Raw genomic sequence first — 21426 nt, forward strand, 5'->3', positions numbered from 1 at the left:
GATATGAGGGAATAAGTATAATCAAGACAGTCCTAGGGATACAAGGGCTGACTCACTGGGAATTCCCACTAACTGGCTTGCTCAGGGTCTACTGTGTTCACTGTTGAGAGAGCTGAAATACTGAAAATTGCAATTGATTTATAAAAAAAAAAAAAAAAAAAAAAAAAGGTAAATACAGAAGCCCTTGACAAGGTTAAGTCATTCTTAAGTCGTCTACTCAACACTACTGAGATGAAGTATAAAATTTTTGTAGAATGCGTTTGCATTGCCTCTATTCATTCCGGAGCTCCACATACAAATATAAAGTGAAGTGGAGGGATGAGATGTCTCTCCAAATAATACAGACCAGAAATAGGTTTTGCTACTTAAAAACTCCAACTAATCATCTCAGTTATTCGTTTCACTTGGTGTATTCAAGCCACATTACTTTATAAAAGTGTTCTTTAGGGTAGTGGGTTGAAACCCATTTTATTTTAATTCTGATCCGAGTATAGAACAGGACCGATCAGGTCATTTTTTAATCTTTATTAGAAATAATTATTTCCCAAATCTAAACTCAACTTTGAATTAAAAAAAAACAAAACACAAATGGTGGAAGTCATTTGAACTCAATGTGATAAATCTCTCAGCTGAATTCTCGAAACAAGTCATGTCAAGAATATACTTTATTATTTATAAAAGGTGAAAAAATGTAATAAGCAATAACCTTATGGAACACTGTAAAGAATCCAGCCCTAAATTATTATATTCCCTCATAAGCATAAGCAATTTAGGTAATATAAATAAGTGTACCTTTTACTCCTATAGTGTTACACCAATGAGGAAACAGTAACTTGTCTAAGGATACATTGGTGAATTCTTTATTAATTCAAAACATTTTTAAAAAGTGTGATGCATGTGTATTTTACAATAATATCCATAGGTTTCCACAATAATAATCAAATGAAAACAGCTGTAGTTTGATTTACTTAGAAAACTCAAAAAGAAAAGGTTGAAACTTTTGAATTTTCTTACATTATTGTCATGCTCAAATTCTATTATTACATGTTGAAGATTCTAGCATTTTCAGGAAGTCTATTATTTGTACATAGGTAAAATGATAAAATAAATTCAAAGACGGGGGGAATAAAAACCCAAAACAACTTAAATTGGAGGAAAATAATCTGGATTATCTGTTCAATTTATAAGTACCTACATTATTCTGACATTGCAAAATAACCAAGTATGGTGTCTCAAGCTGCATTCATGCATTCAAAACTTCTTCATGGTCCACTAATATTAGTGAAGTACAAAATGTGGATATAAATTATTAAGTACAGTGAACATGGTAGTAAAAAATTGCACACATTCGATATGATAAATTTTACAGAACCAAGCACACGGAAATTTTTTTTTTATATTTAGCAAACATCCTAAAACCATATACAAGAAACTGTATGACAAATCGGTTAAAGCAAAGGGGGAAAAATCAAGTCGTTTACAATGTTTCAATAATCAGTGTTCATTATTCAACTGAGGGCAATACAGAAAAACACTCAGCAAAATGATTATTAATTTAAATTACCTCTTCTGAAGATTAAACTAAAATCTTTACTACCCAAAGATGTAGAGGATAAGGTGAAGGTAGTTCAAGGGAAAAAAATCACTTTCACCTCCATTAAGTGAATGTTCAAGCTAACAGTTTCAGAGTTTCATTTTTCCATTTCACTTTCCAGTTTATAATAATTTCTTCATAGTATTTAATGGAACCTAATAGCAGTGCTGAAAAATCTGCTCAGAATTTTTTTTAAGCTCAGCGTTAACATCCAGTGAAATTACCTCTAACATAACTTATTAAATAATGTATTGCTCTGTGGCAGTGAAACCTAACAAACACTACCTCAACTGAATGATCAAGGTCAATATGAACAGTGATAAGTCTTGATGATAGTAATATGGCATTTTACTTCTGTGGTCTTGCAAAAACTGGTAACACCTGTCTAATCATGGGAAAAACATCAACAAATTCCAGTTAAGGGACATTTTACAAAGTACTAGACCAGTACTCTTCACTACTGTCAACAACAAAAAATGTTTGAGCTTAGAGGAATTTAAGGAGACAGGATAAGTAAATGGGTATATTGAATGAGATCTTGGAACAGAAAGAAGATATTAGGTAAAAGCTAAGGAAATCTGAATAAGTGTGACTTAATGCATCAATATTTCATGAGGTATGACAAATGTCTCAATAGATGTGCAGTATATAGAACTTCTCTGTGCTATCTTTGCAACTTTTCAGTGACTCTAAAACTATTCTAAAATAAAAGGTTTAATGAAAAATTTTATGAACACAACCATTTTTTTAATTTTCATATTTTCATGGTAAAATTAGTTACAAAATCATACTAGAATGCTTTCTATTCCAATGACAGTATCCATGTTTTCTAATGGCCCATCTCTCATAACTTAGTTTTTAGCTTTACTTCCACATATTTATTTGGTGAATTATTTGATGTTTATATTCTTCCTGTCCTTGGGAATACTGTTTTTTCCCTTTGGAAATAAAATTTTCAAATGATTTATCTTATTTAAGCATTTATTTTAAGCATACAATTTATACACATACATACATCTATATACATATATCTGTGTATGTGTATCATTGAAAGAAACCTACTTCTTGATTGTAGATTCAGTGTGATGTTCATGAACTGAAAACTGAGCATGAATCATATTATTGAACAAAGCAGGAACAAATTCATATAATCTTCCATCTTAAAATCAACTTGGTTGCATTTTTATCTTTCTTTGTGATTTTTTTTTTTTTTAATGTCTACTTATTTTTGAGAGAGAGAGAGAGAGAGAGAGTGCGAGCAAGGGAGGGGCAGAGAGAGGAGACACAGAATCTGAAGCAGGCTCCAGGCTCTGAGCTGTCAGCACACAGCCCGAAGCGGGGCTTAAATTCATGAACCACAAGATCATGACTTGAGCCAAAGTCAGACGCTTAACTGACTGAGCCACCCAGGCGCCCAGGTTGGTTTTTTGTGGTTTTTTTTAGATGAATAATTAAATCAGATTTTAAAGTATGGTTTCAAAAGAATATGGGAAAAGTGCATTACAGTGGCATCTAATTCATAACATTCTTGAAACAGGAATAATTATTGAGCTGGAGAACACTGATAAAATAATAATGTTATATGTAACACTTCATTCTTTCCATGTTTACATTATTTAATTCTCATGCCTACCCTGTAAATAAAGTATTCTGTTTCTCATTTGAAGATGAGGGAACAGGCTCAGAGAGGTTCAATAGAATATTTGCCCAAAGTCATATGACACAGACATGTCACTTGAAATCAAATTTAAAATTAAAGTCTGGCATTTGGGAACAAAAAGATCAATCTGTGCACGATCGTGTGTTGCAAGGATACTATTAAGAATGTTACAGGGAGATGAGAAGTCAAGTTTTTGGTTATCAGTTTTATTGATAAATATTTGCAGTTGTAGCAAGTGAGGAATAACTAAAATTTCTACAGATTAAATACTGTTTTCTCAGAAGAATAAGCATTTTATATTGGTCAGAAATTTAAAAAGAATTGAAAAGTGCATGCAAATATAAATGCTTAATATTATTTTGAAAATTATGGTCATAAGCTGTCAATATAAATACACAGACAAGAAAATATCTTTACTACCTTTCAAAATAATTTGCCAATGTATCCAGTGCAAAGTTTTTAAAATTAATGTTTGATAGGGTTATATATAGTCATTTTAAGATCTAAGAAACTGTAGGTGGCTTTTGAAAGAGTTCTTATTTTCCTATTTCTGATCGTATTTAAAATTTCTTTCTTGTATATTTATTCCTCAAAGCATCCTATATGTTGTATTTTTTGCAAATATAATTTGTCACAGTTATGATATGACATTTTTTCAATATGTTAGAAGTGTATAGAAACAAATGGGTAAGTTCAAAATTAAGAATTGGGTTTTATTTTAAATCAGCTTAATGGGGTGAAAATGTATTTTTGCCCCTAATATATAAATATTATTTACCTATTTCTATAGTCCTTTTGCAAAACTGAACTATCAGGTGAATATATGATACACATTTCATTCTGTAAGTAAGAACCTAGGCAGCATTAAAGGATACTAATAAACACCCATGCACCATGACCAAATATCAGAACTGGTCATCCTATGTACATTTTTAAGATTAAAAAAAAAAAAGAAGACCATATTATGGTCTTGATTTTTGCGCTCCATAACGTTGGTATCAAAATTGTGTTTTGCTATTGTTCATATGCCAGCGCACCCATTGTGCTTAGAGCTGCCCTCTAACTCTGTTGGGGCATCTTTATTACCTTTGGGTAACATAATAACAATTATCCAGAGTAAAGAAGAAGCGTCATCTGGCCATTATTAGTGTGATCTATGTTACAAGATCCATCTCTGAAGAAGTCTGGCTCTCCAATTTAGTTACATGTATTTATATATGATCTATATCCTCTACTTTTCTTTCCATTATAGACACATCTGAATTTAGGCACTACAGAAAGAGCATTAAGCTCTTTCTGTGTGCATTAGCAGATTTTAACAGTACACAAAGATGTCCTGACGATCTGAAACACAAAGTGTACCTTCTAAAGTGCTAATTTTTCCCCTGGGAAGAATATATTCACTAGGAAAAATCAAATTCTACCATAACAAATATTGTGCTCTTGGAATGGTAGCATAGACACCAGTTGGGGGATTTTTGTTTATTATAGCTCTGTATTTAAAACAGAAGGAGTTATACCATATTTTAAAAATTGGTAGAGTTGCAAATATACATACTCTTAGATAGAAACTTTGAATGATTTGAAATTAAATGACAAACCCTCCCCCCTCCATAGGAATTTAGCGCAGAAATGCTCACATAACATGGTTACCAATATCCAATGTGTAAATCTCGTCTAGAATCATTCTCAATACAACTTCCTAATCAGGTTTCAAAAGGATACACTAACTTCAAAGTCTGTATTCTACAAATGCCCAGGTTAGAGATTAGGACTCTTTAGAAGGGTCCTTATCTTTTACATTTGGTAAAATATTAAAGGTATTGTCAAACAGACAATTCATCTAATAGTCCAAAGTATCTTATAAAGATAACTTATGACTAGCAGGTCACCATCATATATAGTAACAACAAGAATATAAAGTCTACATTTAAAAAGATTGACGCATGCTGTGTATCATAGTATATTACATATTTTCTAGTCATGTGCACCAATTTATTGTGCCTCAAACATAGCAACAAGTATGATATTACAACATATATGTGTATACATCATAGAAGCATAATAAACTCAATTCTAATCAAGAAAAAATTAAATAATTTAGGAACAATAGAACTTCACAATAGAAGTGATGATTCTTTTAGGTTTTTCTTCACTCTTTTGGAAAAAATAGGACTTTTTGTAAACATCTTCATAGCTATCTTTCTTTAACATATTACTGAAAACTATTCAAATAGTAAATATCTACTGACATTGATAAAGTATGTCTTAACACACTAACACTTTCAGACAAAAACAGGCATTTGTTAAAAGAAATGATTATTATAAATATTTCCTATCCTGTATTTTAACTACATTTTCATAAATAATGTATTTAAAAGTGCTGAATATGATAGGATAGTCAGCAACGCCAGTGTAAACAGAACATTTTGTTTTCTACTCTGCAAACTTTTTTTTTAACCCCATTTTGTCAAACACTGCAACAGTTAAAATATTTGCATAGGGAATAGATAATAGCCCTTTTAACCATATCTCCTGAATTCTATATAAATTAGAAAATCAAATTCACTTAAAAAAACAATTCTTGAAATGTTTTAAGTTTATGGAAAAAGAAACTTACGATGCCAGCTTTTCAAGTAAAATAAAATTTAAAAAGAAAACCCCAAACTTGTTTATTTTAAAAATGTTTAATAAATTAAAAAATGAGAGGTAGTTAAAAAATGGCAAAGAAAACCTATAATTTTAATATCATCCTTAATATAAGGCCCAGTATTCTCAGTGGATATAAATATTTTTAAAACTTTCATGTTAGGTTACTCAATATTATATTTATTAAGTTTAAGATTAAAAAAATAGCCTCCAGGGGATATTAATATTCAAATGTAACACCTTGATATAAATATGACACTGACTTTTTGTGTGTGTGCATGATAGGATACTGTTTTCTTGAATGTCAAAAGTATATGCCAATGTCAGGCAAGTATTTTGTCTTAAAGATTTAGTGGTACTTATAAAAAATAATATGGCAGCTAGAAGATTTGAGCACTGTCCTGCCTTTCAATTATGGATGAGTATTAATAGTTTGGTTTTAACATTTTTAAAATAAGTCATTCTGAAGATACTATGAAAACAGTTAAGGTCTGAAGTAGAGAATTATCTTCTGTGTAACCCTTACAAAACTTTTCTCAGTTAAAAACCTAGCTTTTCATTAGACTTTGCTTTCAAGGAAAATATGCCACAGGACAGATGCTACTCATCAAAATATTTTATGATGCTACATGTAGGCATTCCTTTATTAAATCTTTTTTTTTATATTCCAAAACTAAGTTATCGAGCTTAGTATTTTTTTTCTTGCTGAAGTACATACTTTACACAACCATTTTAGAACTGGAGAGCCAGTCTTTAATAAATTAATTACAGTATCGGACATCTGATATATACATAGATTAATTGTGTTCTATTACAATTAAAAACAATTATCACTCTGATTTGTCATTGAGATAGAATATCTTCAAATTGTTTTGTGCTTTTTTCTCTTTTCTTCTTATTATTTGTTGTTTGTTGGGTTTTTTTAAATTTTTGTTTTGTTTTGTTTTGTTTACATAGCAAACTATTCTGTAAAGAAAATGCCACAGTTTTGGCAGTGAACAACCAGAGGAATCCCCCATCAGGATTTCCCAACAAACATAGATAAATAGCTCTTTTTCCAAGTACAGAAATATCGGCTTCAAAATGAGTGTACTGAACACAGTATAGAGCATGTTTAATACCATTGTTACAACTAAAAAATTGGCTTTTTCTGTCTTAGATTATATTTAAAAATGCAAACCACAGCCAATTTTTTGGCAATTATTTCTATAAGACCATATTGCACAAAAGTCCTTAAACACGGATATAAGTTATGCCATTGGATTAAATATTACAACAACTACGTGGCAAATGAAGCAGCTCTACTTTGTACATGCAGCCTCGGGGGATACACTAGGAGACTGTTCACAGGACTACAAATACAGTTTGCTTGCAAGTAGAATGAGTGTTGAAGAAAACAAACAATTTGGCAATTCATTGTCTTATGTGGTATTTTCTCCAAACTTAACCATGGATAACCTTGATAAAAATGGAGACAAAGACCATATGGTTGTATTTTCACAGTAGCCTGAGGAATGCTAAACTGTAGTTCTCCAGGAACTCAGCTTCTGGTGTTAGTGAACTACTTTTATTTCCCATCCCAGCCCTCCAAAATGATTTTTTTTTAATGAAAATTAAGATTCAGAAGTAGAACTGGCAGTACTTTCAACAAATGACTTATAAATTTGAGAGTTCAAAAACCTTGGAAAAGAATCTCTGTGCATTAAGGTATATATCTGAAGTTGGGCATCTTCATACATGTGAGGATTAGGATCCAACAGATTTCTATTGATCACCTCTCTAACTCGAGAATCGAGACTGACCTAAAAAGAAATAAGAGCAGATACATTAAATAAAAATTTTTTTTCAAAAGATCTCAATTAAGTAAATACAGGTGTGTGACATTTCAGAGAAACTTCAAAGAGTTAAATCTAACTACCTAAAATCTTGAGGTTACCTTCTCAAAGGCTACATCGCCTCGCATACTTTTCTTCAAAAGTTGAACTAAAACAAACAAACAAAAAAACAACTTGTCTTTAAACCAGAAATTTAGTTCACAGATATCTTGGCTTACTTGGATTTATCTTTTCTATGCATTTCACTCGGGTTTTTTTGACCATTTCTATTCATTGTTGAGGCCCTGGAGAATTCCCGAGCCAGAACAAGGATTTATCTCCTACTATGTGACTGCCAGGGGTAACTCTCTTGATGGGACAAGGTAAAAATCTGGCAGAGAGTAGTTCTCTGGCAAATATTAGCATGTATATCAAGTGCTGATTCCTGATCGTATTACATCCCAACAAGTCCTACTGTGGCAAAGTAAGAAACCCGGAATGTGGAAGGCTGTAGTGGAGCAAAACTACAGCAAGTATTCTTCATGTCTTAGTGTACCTGGCAAGGCACAAGGAACTATATAGTCCTTATGTAGAAATACATCTGAGGATCTCTTTACTAAAGATTAAGTAGAACGATTGCTTGAAATAGAGTCTTTAAAAGGAGAAATACAAGTAGGAATTCGGAATACCCATACAAGTAATCAGTACAGCATTGTTTTTGAAGTGTAAATAAATTAAATTCTGCAAATGATAGTTGTTGTGGTTGTTGTTGTTATTTTTCCTCACTATATGCTGATCCTGTCTGTTGGAGCTGGTAGGATGTGCTGGAAAGGGAACTGAGGACAAATAAATGGCAATAAGGGCATGTTTCGGGAATAGAAGTAAACTCTGCTCTGAAATGACATTAGCAAAATCTGAGAGGCAAATCATCACAGACTTGTCCTGATTGGTTTCCTCAGTCCTCATAGTTGTACACGGACTAGAACATTGTGATCCATATTACTTGTCTCATGACAAGTCTATACAAACCTTTTATACTGATATTTAAATGTTTTGTCCTAAGCATTTTGCAAAAGACTTTTTGGTCAGGCTTCTTTTCCCACCCACTCTTGGGATTAAGCCTGCGGTCTGAGACAGTCCTGGTGACTGAAGTAACTCATATTTCCATCTGGTGTCCTCAGATTCTTGAGCTCTATGGCCCATGTGAAATTGGGTTGATTGATACACCCCAAAAATGGTTGCTATGGGAGGATTTGTCAGGAAATGGTGATCCGGTATAATTTCGGTGGCATTACAGAAAAAAATTAGACATCTCTTGGCTGAACTATATTTATTGTCTTAAAGGAATTCTTAAAAAAAATGTTCTGGAAATGGATCATTTAGGTTTTATTCTCTGTGTTATTGCCTTCTAAGGTTATCATCAAGTACATAGTAATAAAAAATAGATTTTTTTTCTAAGCTTTTGTTTAAAAATATTGTTGGTCTTTCTACTCAATAGGAATATGTTGACACTATTTAAACTGATCTTATACTGAAAAGTGGTGTCATGGCAAGGTGAAATCTTAACCAAATACACTCAACTGGTTTTGTAAATGTTTCTGCTCTTCCTTTCAAACTTAAGAACTTTTTGTTTCAATGGAGAGGGAAATATTAGTGATAAAGAAGATCAGTTATTTCTTAAATAACAGCATAATTAAATATAGTTTGATTGCAGCTGGAAACATTAATCTTAAGACAGAGAAATAAAATACCTTGAATTATTAAAGGTCTTAAGTTTTCGTTGCATAGTTTTATTTTTTTGCAAACTGAAAACAGTAGTGAAAGATCATAGAGAAAGTAGTACCATACATTCAACATTTAGTAATCGGTAACAAAAACTCATTTGCTATTTCTATTTAAAAAATAAAATATTTACCTTGATATGTGCTTGTTTGGAAAGGTTGTCAGTCAAAAGAGGTGTAGAGAGGTCAAATAACAAGGATAGACCCCACGGGTATAACAATCTATAGTTTCATCTGGTGGCATCTTTGTGCTTCAGATTGTGGAACATCTATAATACAAGTTAGTGGAGGTGGATCCCAGCATGGGCCCGAGCCATAGTCACCCTAGGATTCAGGCACAACTGGATGGCTCGTGATCCCATCTACTCTGGGGTCCAAAGTCTAAGGGATTGAGGAGTTTCCTGTAAAGAACTCAACCTAAGGGAAGAGAAAGTTGAGTAGCACAAGACAAGAGCTACCCGAAGGCGATGGGAAGTCTTTTGTTACTCAGTCCTCACAGACTCACGTGTAGGTAGGGGAAGGAAGGGTGCAGTGCAGCAGTAATGGAGTTAAAAAGAACTACTCCTGTGGCTGGGGCACAAGACGGCACCTATGGACTTGGCAACATTCAACCAGCAGTTTTAGCTGGAAACACTGGCAGTGTTGAGAGGTGGCAACTGCAGTTACAGAGGTTAGGTAACTTGGTGATAGGCCTGGGGGAACTTGGAGGCATTCGCTCGCACTGGGAGCAGGAGACAGGAAGAGGAAAAGCAAGTGGCTGGCAAACAGAAAAATGTCTTCTGGCAACTCCACAAATCAGTTGGGAGGAAAATGCCATGAGAGCTACAGGTTCAACAAGAGTGTGGAGGTAAAGCGGAGAGAGTTAAGACAGAAATCTTGCTAGTGTGGTCTGGGAAAACCTGGACCCAACTCAGTGATATATATATACCTGCTTAATCTTGCCAGATTTCCTACCCAGTGGAGGAGAGCATCGAGGCAGGTGAATATTGCCAGAAGATTGCATAGTAACTTTTGACCCTGCCTTTCCGTTCCAGAGATCAAGATGCAATGGAAATTTTGACTCTGTGAAAGTTTTGGGCAGAATAATACTGAAAATGATGAATTTTCACTGAAGTCTTTTTCCTTTGCGAAGACCCCGCTTATATCAATCAGGTTAATTCCTTGAACAGTTTTTTAGATATCATGATTAAGTTTTTTCCTCCATTTTTCCCCCATTTTATTTTTAATTTTACCAAAGCTGCTTTATTTAGGATACTTTTCTAAGTATAATTCTGACTTTTTTCTTTTAACCTTATAAATTCCTATTAAATTTTACCAGTGATAGCTTCTGCTACTGGAAATGTTCTTTTTAATTTTAACTAAATTTGGTTTTTTCATATCAAATTTTATAAAGAATATCTGTTTTCCCATCAGTTTTAATAAATTAAAACCATGTGTACTTTTAGTCATATTATTTTGTGTTGACTGTTTCTACTGAAAATGGTTATAAGTTGCAAATAAGACTACTGGAATTTTGTTCTTGGAACAAAGATCATTGGTAGGATACAGTGCAAAAACCATATTCCTGGTAGGACCCAAATGATGGGGAAGTTATCTTGCTTTTCTGGGGGAAAATTCAGGCATATGGTAATGGTTACTGTTTCTCATTCTGTCTCAAATTCTCTAGCTGGGTTTATAGAAATCTACAGTAGTGTCATGAAGAAAATACTAAGCAATGGGACTACTAGTCAGCATATTACAGTTGAAAGGGCAACACCTTTGGGATCAGAAGACCTTTGGGATCAGATAGATATAGTTCTGATGCCCTACAACAGTTGTTCCTCTCTTTGAGAGTCCATTTCTTTTGCTGTAAGATGGCACCCTCTGTCCTAGGAGCTAAAGGATTCTTGTGAGACTCATTCAATTATGTATGTGAGACCATTTTGTCAATAACAAAATGTAAGCCCAATGTAAAGTGATATTAGTAATAATAATAATGGACCATATCATGACACTTTTTTGATCAGTGTCTTCAGACTTTGTATCAACTTGAATTTTACCTACTCAGAGTGACCTTACCTTACAACCCCTATTCTAAACTATACTATTGACCTCCACACCCATCATAATGTTTATTACAGTTTTTAGTTACTTGCTTTTGACATGATTTGTCTGTCTGTCTTCCTAAAATGTAAGCTCCATATATAGGACAGGCCAATGTTTTCCTCATTCACTAACATATTCCCAACATCTAGCCCAGTAGCTGGCTCATAGGGAAAAGTTAAATATGTTCTGAATGATAATATTCATGCCCAAAGAAATGAATCTAGGAAAATACAAAATGAGTCCTGTTTAGAAAAACTAATTCACTGAAAAGTTCTAAATTCACATAATTTTGCTTGAAGAGGCATATACCTGCACACAGAGAATCCACATATCTATCACATGTGCATCATTTTTAGATAATTTAGGAATTTAAATAGGTTTACTGCTGTTTTTCTCTCAGAGAGCAATGGAAATTCAGGATGAAATCAGAAGCAGCAAATAACCCCTACCAGTAGTCAGATGCCCGTGGGAGAGAGCCAGAAAGTCAGAGATTTAGCCAGTTTCTGAACTTTTTCTATGCCATTTTTCTACAAAATGAGGAAGATGAGGTCAGAGAGCACTGAAGTGAGTTGCTTAGTGTCACAAGGATGATAAGTAGTAGCAGACCTGGATTACGGCCCAGGTTAAGGATAATACCATCACTAAAGAGATTTGTAAAAAACTGGTGGCACATAGTTTTCTTCAATTCAGATGTCTTACATATGTTAACGATTTATAGTTATGTATTCATTCAATAGCTCAATGCTGTTTATGGTAGGTAATAGCTTTAAAATAGACTTTTAAAAAAAGATTTTATTTTTTGAGTAACCTCTACACCCAATATGGGGCTCAAACTCATAACCTCGAGATCAAGAGTTGCAGGTGAATCTACCAACTGAGCAAGCCAGGCACCCCAAATAGACTTTTTATTAAAGTTGTTTATTTTGCTGGGTTTGTCTTTTTGATGTTTAATAAATATAAGCTGCTATAAGTATCTGCAATCTGCAGCAAGGTTAATAGTAAATTTTTCCTTACTGCTCCCACTTATTTTTTCTTTGAGAACATCACATTAAAAATTTACTGTTGAAAAATGCTATTTACTCATTTTTTTTTAATTTAAAATTTAGCCCTTTCCCCTCTTGAGATGTATGCTATACCAAGAAATGGGAGTTAAATTGTCTCCTGATTGCAAACATCTACTTAAAACATAATGCTAAAATCATTAAAAATGCATAAAAATGTAATTTTTATTAAAATAAAAAATGTAATTTCAAGCACACTGGCTTAAGAAAAAAAAAAATATATATATATATCCCCCCCCCCCCCGAAGAATGTAGATTTCTCTACATTTAACAAAGAGGAGCATGATAACTCAATCAAATTAAGGTTAAATGAGAGTCTAGTGAAGAAAAATGAGTTTCTAGTTAAGAATCGAATCCTAACAATTTTTAGTTATTTAGTCATTATTTTATAAATGATTCAAATATTCATGTTTTTAAGAATATTTTGAGGGGCGCTTGGGTGTAGCTCAGTCGGTTAAGCATCCGATTCAATTTTTGCTCAGGACATGATCTCGCGTGCCATTCGTGGGATCGAGCCCGGCATTGAGCTCTGCGCTGACAGCATGGAGCCTGCTTGGGATTCTGTCTCCTCTGCTCCCTTCCCCCCTCACATGTGATGTCTCTCTCGCTCTCAAAATAAATAAAAAACATAGTTTGAATAAGTACAAACAGTTACAGAATTCCAGAGGTGGAACAGCCTGGTTATCTAGCCCCCAAATGGGAAATAGATCCGAACTCCAATTGGTCAGTTATGGCTGCTTTGAATATTGTGTTGAGGGGATTCTCAGGTTGAATCTGGCTTTAACAGTAAGAACCAGGATCGATTAGCCGTGTCATTTGGTGGAGAGAATGAAGTAGTGGTGTAAGAGCTTCCCAGCTGTCATTCTGGATTTGGTTTACTATTCTCTGTGTCCCTTTTTACCTTTATTTTTGTAAACAAATCAACTGATTAATGAATCATTGAAGTGAACTAATTTATCCCAGGCCGCACAATTAGGATGAAGCAGAGTCAGAACCAGAATCCCATGCACTTGAATGAGGAGTTCAGTGTTCTTACTGCTATATAGTCAGGGCTCCCTTGATGTGGCATGATTTCTCCAGGGTTGGAAAACAAAACTCAAAGGGTGATAGCTCAGTATCATCAGTTATTAATGTATTGTGGCTGATTAGAGATTGAGAAGTTTTTGCACAGAAAGGTCAGTGAGACATAATAGTTTAGAAATGGCTCTGCAGTAGCTAGAAAGTGCATGTCATATAAGTGTATCAGTGACTCAGGTCATGGTTCAAGAATAAATATATCTATACCTTGGCTTGAAATATAACCTTTAAACAATTATCTTTTATAACTGCAAATACCTACTTTTGGTTTGTTTTTGCTGCTAAACAATGATCAAGTGTAATTATTATGTCGAGAGAAGAACAGTCTGTTGGCTAAACGAGGTACTGCACACTCTCCAATAATTTAGATCCTGAGTCATTTAGAAGTCAACACATAAGTACCAAAATGATAAAAATTTGAATTTCGCTTCTGCCTTTCTGTGTAGTGTTTAGGGGATATTCAAGAGTAGGTAATGGCCCAAATATAGATAGACAAAGGAGAAAAAAATACATGGCTATTATACTAAATATTAGTCCATGTAATTTAGGAAAACTATCTTGATCAGGAAATAATATTTTAATGACTTTTGTGAAACTCATATTTAAAATGAAGATATTAGGGTAAAACAAAATTCCATTATTTTTGAAAAAAGAATGAAAACTGAATAGTTTATATGTGAGTAATCAACAACTAAGATAGCTTTAAACTATAGCCCAAAGAAGAATTAATTTTGTGAAAATTGTGTATTTTACAAAACTCCATTAATCAGTGACATCTGAAAATCAGGACTGTGAAGACAATGGGCAAGTGTTTCCTATAAAAATTAAAAGCTAGCCAACAGAGACTCTAAAGTAAAGGAATTACATGTACTTAATAACTGAGAATATTTTTTTCTACCAACATTATTTTAAAATAGAACACCATCGGGGGCGCCTGGGTGGCTCAGTCGGTTGAGCGTCTGACTTCGGCTCAGGTCATGATCTCACGGCTCGTGAGTTCGAGCCCCATGTCGGGCTCTGTGCTGACAGCTCGGAGCCTGGAGCCTGCTTTGGATTCTGTGTCTCCCTCTCTCTCTGCCCCTCCCCTGCTCGTGCTCTGTCTCTCTCTCTCTCAAAAATGAATAAATATTCAAAAAAATTTTAAACAAAAAATAGAACACCATCATAGATAGTGCAAAGAATGAACCAGATAATCAAGACATTTAGCATCTTCAGATGATACATATTATATATTTTGGGGAAAGAAATGGGCTAGATAATCTTCCTAAACACTAATTACAGGCAAGAGAAGCACATTTTCAGGCACAATTGGATCCTTTGATATATCTGCCATGTAATGCAATATTAAAATAAAAATGAGAATGAAATTAATATGCTAATAAAATCCACATAGAACTGGTTAGATGCTGAGGTTCTAGATAGACCAGAAACCTGAAGAATGTACTTCTGGGATATAGAAGTATAATGGTGTTAGAACCACAATGTGGCATCAGTAATAAATGTATTGAGGGTACAAAAAAAATTCTTGCCACCTTGTTTCTCTGAATACTTTTTCTATGTTGATGCAGGAAATAAAGAAAAAAAGTAGGAAAATCTTTGTGTATCCAATTCCAGGTTCCTCATTTTGTAGAGACAATACTATTGGAGTAGTCTGGAATACCAATGGCAATTATAACCTAACTAACAAATTTTTAAAAACTGACTTAGGTATATAGCTCATTAGAAGTGAAATGGTTTATATAGCACTCCAAACATAGAGATTATAAAGTAGACACTGATTCATTTTATAGATTTCAAGGTGAGGAGTGGAAGGCAGGTGGGGGCCACATCCCAGGTTGGGTGAGGCATCGATAAGCACAATTTCTAGGGGACTCTATAAATGTCTGTGTGCACAGGAGAGGAGTGTGGAGCAGAAGGTACCAGGTCAGGATGTTTAAATGCACAGAGACAGAAAAGACAGAAGGTGGTGTGGAGAAAAGAAGGCCTTCTGGGAACCTCTCAATTCAAATGCGCACCTCGGAAGTCTGTCACCCCATACTCCTGAGGCCTGGCTACACTACTAACCCGTCCCTCATCAATCCCTCCCTGCTTTAAACTCTGGAAGCTGGAACATTTCTCAGGAGCAAATTGATTTTTTACAGAGTTAACGGAAAAGTGTTCATTTGGTTGCCTGAAATGTCACCTCTATTAGGTACATTTTGGCAATGGCAAAACTAGGATAACCAGAATAAGTAAAAGAATTGCTATTACCATCTCTCCCCAAAGAATATTAAAGGGTCATAAAGGCCCATTCTTCAATTCTGCAACAATTCTATCATAAACATCAACAAACATGGCAGCTTTTGTTTTGTTTTGTTTTTACAGCTCCTATTACAGAAGTCTTCAAACTAGTATGTGTGTGGAAAGCTTGTTAAAAGTCCAGATTCCTGGGCTCTATATCCAAAAATTCAGATTCAGTGGTCCTGGGTAGGCCTCGAGTATTTGCTTTTCAAACAAATGCTCCAGGTGATTCTCATACAGGAGATCTGGGGACCACACTTTGAGAAAGACTTCCCCACAGTAAACTCTTCTTTTCCACTTTAGCATAAGTCACTGTATAAAGCAAATTGTGTCTAACAGGCTTCCTAATGTTAGTTCTGAAAAGCAAGTAGCCTACCACACGATTCAGCCAGAGATAAATGATCAAAGCATAGAGGGGAAACCTAGTCTTCAAACCTATTCAGGTAGATTCTCAGAGTGGAATCTAAATTATGTGTCCAGGGAAGCCTTGGAGCCTGTCCACACCCCATGCATCACCCAACTTGGACAGAGGTCCCCTCGGGTTCATCCTTGGTTTTAGGAAGCCCACATCAATTATTTTCCGGATGTTTACCTCTTTTGGTGATAGTATAGAAATGTAATCTTCATATATCATTCTGGCTTTTTCTTCAATTACTTTTTTGTTCTGCTCTTTCTTTAAGTCTTCACACGCAAGCCAGAAAAGTAGGTTCTCTTCGCTGTATTCTGTTCGGAGAAACTCTCTGAAAAGGTTTCTTCCTGCTGGGGCCTTCATCATCTTGTCAAAATTTTGAGACCAGGACAACACTTCATCTGAAGTGGGGTTTTGGCTGCAAAGACAGAATTGGGCCATTATCAAAGGCAGCTTTGACTGAAGAATGCTTAGCCTAGGAAGATAGAAATTACTTTTCACTTGCTGCCATCTAGTGCTCATTTCCCATCAGTTCGGCCTGGTCTGGGAATCACCCTCCAGGACTAGGCTAGTTATTTCTGGGTATTAAGAAAAATTCATTTAGGCACAAGTGTGTGTTAGGGAGCTAAGCATTCAAATAGCAAGGGGCAACACACACTATGCACATTATCATCATAAATTCCTAAGGAAGCCTGGAAGTGTTCAAATCTTAATGCATTACAAATTGATAAAGACAGCCTATGTGTTACTTTGAAGGGCAAGTTGAATTTTTTGTTTGCATCTGATACAGATTTTAATTTCAAAGCCATAGGTATAGTTTCTCTTTTCCTTTCTGGTAGCTATTTTTCATTTGTCACTAAATCTATAAATCTAAATCTATCACTAAATCATGATATATAAGAATATATCGTGTGCACTAGTCACACATTTTCCTAAGCTTTAATAGTTACTCTATGAAATGTTATGAATGAATTATTACCATGAATGGAGTTATTAGAGTTAAAAAGGACAGGCCTTTATAATGACACTGAGGGCTTTCTAGATATTTATATTCAAGTTTTCAGTGGCCGTGTTCATTCAGAAACCACCACTTATCACTCCTTTGGTATACATCAAAGAAATGGAAAGAAGCAGCTTGGGAGATTCTTATGGTTAACTTGATCCTGATCTTGCTTTCTTATCCATTGGTTTATTTAAGAATTTTCTAACCTCATAAAGTTAGAAATAGAACTACCCTAAGATCCAGCAATTGCACTACTAGGTATTTACCCAAAGAATACAAAAATACTAATTCAAAGGGATACATGCACCCTGATATTTATAGCAGGATTATCTACAATGGCCAAGTTATGGAAACAACCCAACTGTCCATCGCCTGAAGAGTGGGTAAGGAAGATGTGGTATACATATATATAATGGAATATGACTCAGCCATAAAAAGGATGAAATCTTGCCATTCTGCAATGACATGGACAGAGCTAGAGAGTATTATGCTAAGTGAAATAAGTCAGAGAAATATAAAAACGATATAATTCAACTCATAATATGGAATTTAAGAAACAAAACAAATGAGAAAATGGGCGGGGGGGGAGAGACAGGCAAACTAAGACACAGACTCTTAACTATGGAGAACGAATTGATGGTTACCAGAAGGAAGGTGGGTGGCGGGGGGATGGCTTAAGTAGGTGGTGGGATTAAGGAATGCACTAATCATGATGGGCATTATATTGTATACCTGAAACTAATATTACACTATATGTTAACCAACTGGAATTTAAATAAAAACTTTAAGAAAAAAAAGAAAAAAAAAAGAATTTTCCAACCTGAAATAATTTGGTCAGAGAAGTACCTGTATTTTATTTTTTCTTATTTTTTTCTGATCAAGTATTTTAAGTAGATTTGCTACTATTCCAAAATGTCTGAACTTCCTCTTTTATTTAAAAGAAACTTAAAGGTGGGGGCGCACCTGGGTGGCTCAGTTGGTTGGGCATCTGACTTCGGCTCAGGCCATGATCTCACAGTTCCTGGGTTTGAGCCCTGCGTCAGGCTCTGTGCTGACAGCTCAGAGCCTGGAGTCTGCTTTGGATTCTGTGTCTCCTTCTCTCTCTCTCTGACCCTCCTCCACTCATGCTCTGTGTCTCTCTCTCTCTCAAGAATAAATAAACATTAAAAAAAATTTTTTTTTAATTTAAAGGTGTTAAAATTACCATGGAGCATCAACATTAAAATTTTCTAAGAAGCAGAAAAAGAAAGCACCTATAATTATATGACTAATCTGCTTAGATTTTAATTTTATTCTGTAGATACTGCAATGAGAAGTTGATTCTCATTTTGGAGAAAATACTTGGTTAGAGTCTGTTCTGATGGAAATGGGACCAGGGACTAACTGGGTGCCCTTTCTGACCAACTTAGGTAGTTATATATGTTTTTGTGTCTGTTTTAGACTCTTCCCTGATAGACAGAAAAACTTAGAAAAAATATCCATAGAAAAGGCAGGTAAAGAATTAGGGCCAACGGGGGCTATTGCACGTTAATAATCATTACTTTTTGAAAGAGAAAGATAAACTGAGGCAGTGTGTTCACTGATAGCTTAACACTGATAATAGAAAAACCTGATTAAAAGCAATTACCATCACAAAATAAGATCTCCTAGGCTGAGATGGTGTGCATTCCACAAAACCATCTGGAGGAGTACCAGGACTCAAGAGCTCACACCTCAGCACTGAGTAGATGTGAACAGTGTACCAAAACAAAACACAATTACCAGGTGAACCCCACTCACCTTTCCTCTAGGACCTGGATGCTCTCCATTTTGGTGGTATGTGTGGGTCTTCCTGCATTTTCTCCTCTTTCTTCATTCCTAACAGTGAGGCTGCAAGGTAGTATAACACTTTAGTGTGTCTAGGGAAAACCAGTTAGTTAAAGAAAAGAAAAACACAATTCCAGGAAAGGATTTTGCAGAAGAATTTCATCCTCAACAATGTGAGAATATATAAAGCACAAGAAGAGTGATACCATTTTGAAATGATGGGTGGGCCTATGTCGATGAAAGGAATCAAAATGATTTAATAAAATAATGAAGTAAATAATAATCTCAAAAATGGATTCTGTTCTACATTCTGACTTCATCCTTACATAATTTGAATTACTTAACATCTCTAAGGTACTCACGTGATTATATGCTTTAATATTCGATAGATATCATGATGTTACATCATGATAATCATGATAATCATGTTCCAAAGAGTAACATCATTTTGACTTTTGCTTGGTTCTATTCCTAGTTTGTTTTCCATTTATTTTCCCCCACTGATAGCTAAAAATATAAAATGTTTCAGATTCTAAAACAAAATTTGCTAAAATCACATTGTCATTTTCTGCACCCCGGGTTTTCTGTCTCTGACACTGTCAATCCTCCATCCACTCAAGTTTGAACCACTGGGTTTGTATTTGACTTTGTCTTTGCCCTTTCCTCCCATTTAGTCAATCTTCAATGTCTTGGGAGGGACAGGGCAGTCACTCTGAGGGTCTGGGTCAGAGAGCACTGGGCCTCTGGGTCTCTGGGATGTCAATTTGAAAATATTGCAGGATTGCAGGAGCTAGGATAATCCCATGGGCTTTAGTAACCCAGAACAAGAGGATTCAGATAAACTGCAGCTAAGCAGCACTATAGGGTAGAACACTCAAGGTTCTCGGTGTAGACCAGACATAACAAGGGAGGTGATGGGTGATACTAAGAGGCAGGATGGTTGGGATGACTCAGAGTCCTCGGAAAGTCAACCCACTGAATTAAACTGATCCCTCTGTCTGAAACCCAGGAAGCCTCATGGGAGCCCGTCAGAGAGTAAAAGTTCAGACAACAGGTCTTTCATTTGTTCATACATTTATTCCACGAGGAGTAATGGGAACTATTATTTCCTAGTGCCTATTATGTGCCAGGCACTGTCTTTGTCTCTTTGGTTTTATTGTCCCCATTTTATAGATGAGCAAAGGGAGCCACAGAACTGTCTCCTAGGTTGGCTCAACGTCGGACACTAAATATGTTGTATGGTTGGGATTTGAACCCAATTCCCACACACAACTCTGTAATCCTTATTGAGTACCTATTAAAAACCATGCTCGGGATGCCTGCATGGCTCAGTTAAGCGTTGGACTCTGACTCAGGTCATGATTAAGCATCCGACTTTGGCTCAGGTCATGGTCTCGCGGTTCGTGAGTTCAAGCCCCACATGGGGCTCTAAGCTGACAGCTCAGAGCCTGGAGCCTGCTTCAGATTCTGTGTCTCCCTCTCTCTCTGCCCCTCCCCCACTTGTGCTCGCTCTTGCTCTCTCTCAAAAATAAACATTTAAAACTTTTTTTTTAAACATGCTTTCTGATAGGCACTGAGGCAATATACTACTTGTGTGAATGCAGAAAAGGGGCACTAAATATGGTTGTGGTGGAAATAAGGAGGTTCGTGGGAGAAGGATTACAACAAACCGTTAGTCTTAATCTGGAAAGTCTGGTAACAGAAGTGGAGACATTGTCTCATTAATTCATTCATTCTGCCTGGGCAAGGGTAAGGAAAGAGAGAATGTTGCAAAGGGCAGAATCTATGGCAGAGGGGCCAATGTGGAACTGAAAGAGACTAGATGGGAAGATCTATTTGGGAAAGCAGACTACCTGGAGAAAAGAGAATGCAGTGGGAATTGCAAAGGATTCTGGGGAGCAGAAACTAGAGCTGATTGTTACTTAAACACACAGCAAACTGACTAGTGCTCCACAGGGAGGAAGCGGTTCCAGGGTGAGAACCCTCAAAGCCTTCAGTGTGGAGCAGCCACGGGGAAAACAGTGAGGTGGGAATCAGAGAGAGTGGCACAGTCATTTAGGTCTCTGCCTGTGGGATCTGTAAATGTGTCTGCAGCTTGAGGTAGCCTAGAATCCTCAGCCCTCCATGTGGCAACATGCGTAGGTCAGGGATGCATTTGAGAGATCCATTAACTTCTCAAAGCATCTTTGAGGAGGAGTGCTTCTCTG

At 35.5% G+C, this 21426-nt stretch overlaps 1 protein-coding gene and 1 long non-coding RNA gene across 3 annotated transcripts in view; one reads left to right on the plus strand and one right to left on the minus strand.

Moving 5' to 3' along the window:
* Window positions 1-21426, plus strand: part of LOC125165282 (uncharacterized) — a 70963-nt gene that overhangs the window by 22902 nt on the left and 26635 nt on the right. The window lies entirely within an intron of this gene.
* RGS17 (regulator of G protein signaling 17) overlaps window positions 5656-21426 on the minus strand; it is a 93185-nt gene continuing 77414 nt past the window's right edge. For both annotated transcript variants that reach the window (XM_047857948.1, XM_047857946.1), the window contains exons 3-5: window positions 19193-19282; window positions 16594-16828; window positions 5656-7705 (exon numbers count right to left, since the gene is read on the minus strand). In XM_047857948.1, the coding sequence (XP_047713904.1) occupies window positions 7517-7705; window positions 16594-16828; window positions 19193-19282 (514 nt within the window). In that variant the 3' untranslated portion in view covers window positions 5656-7516. The remainder of the gene's footprint in view (window positions 7706-16593; window positions 16829-19192; window positions 19283-21426) is intronic.

The sequence above is a fragment of the Prionailurus viverrinus genome, chromosome B2 (genome assembly GCF_022837055.1).
Source record: "Prionailurus viverrinus isolate Anna chromosome B2, UM_Priviv_1.0, whole genome shotgun sequence".
Classification (NCBI taxonomy): Eukaryota; Metazoa; Chordata; class Mammalia; order Carnivora; family Felidae; genus Prionailurus; species Prionailurus viverrinus.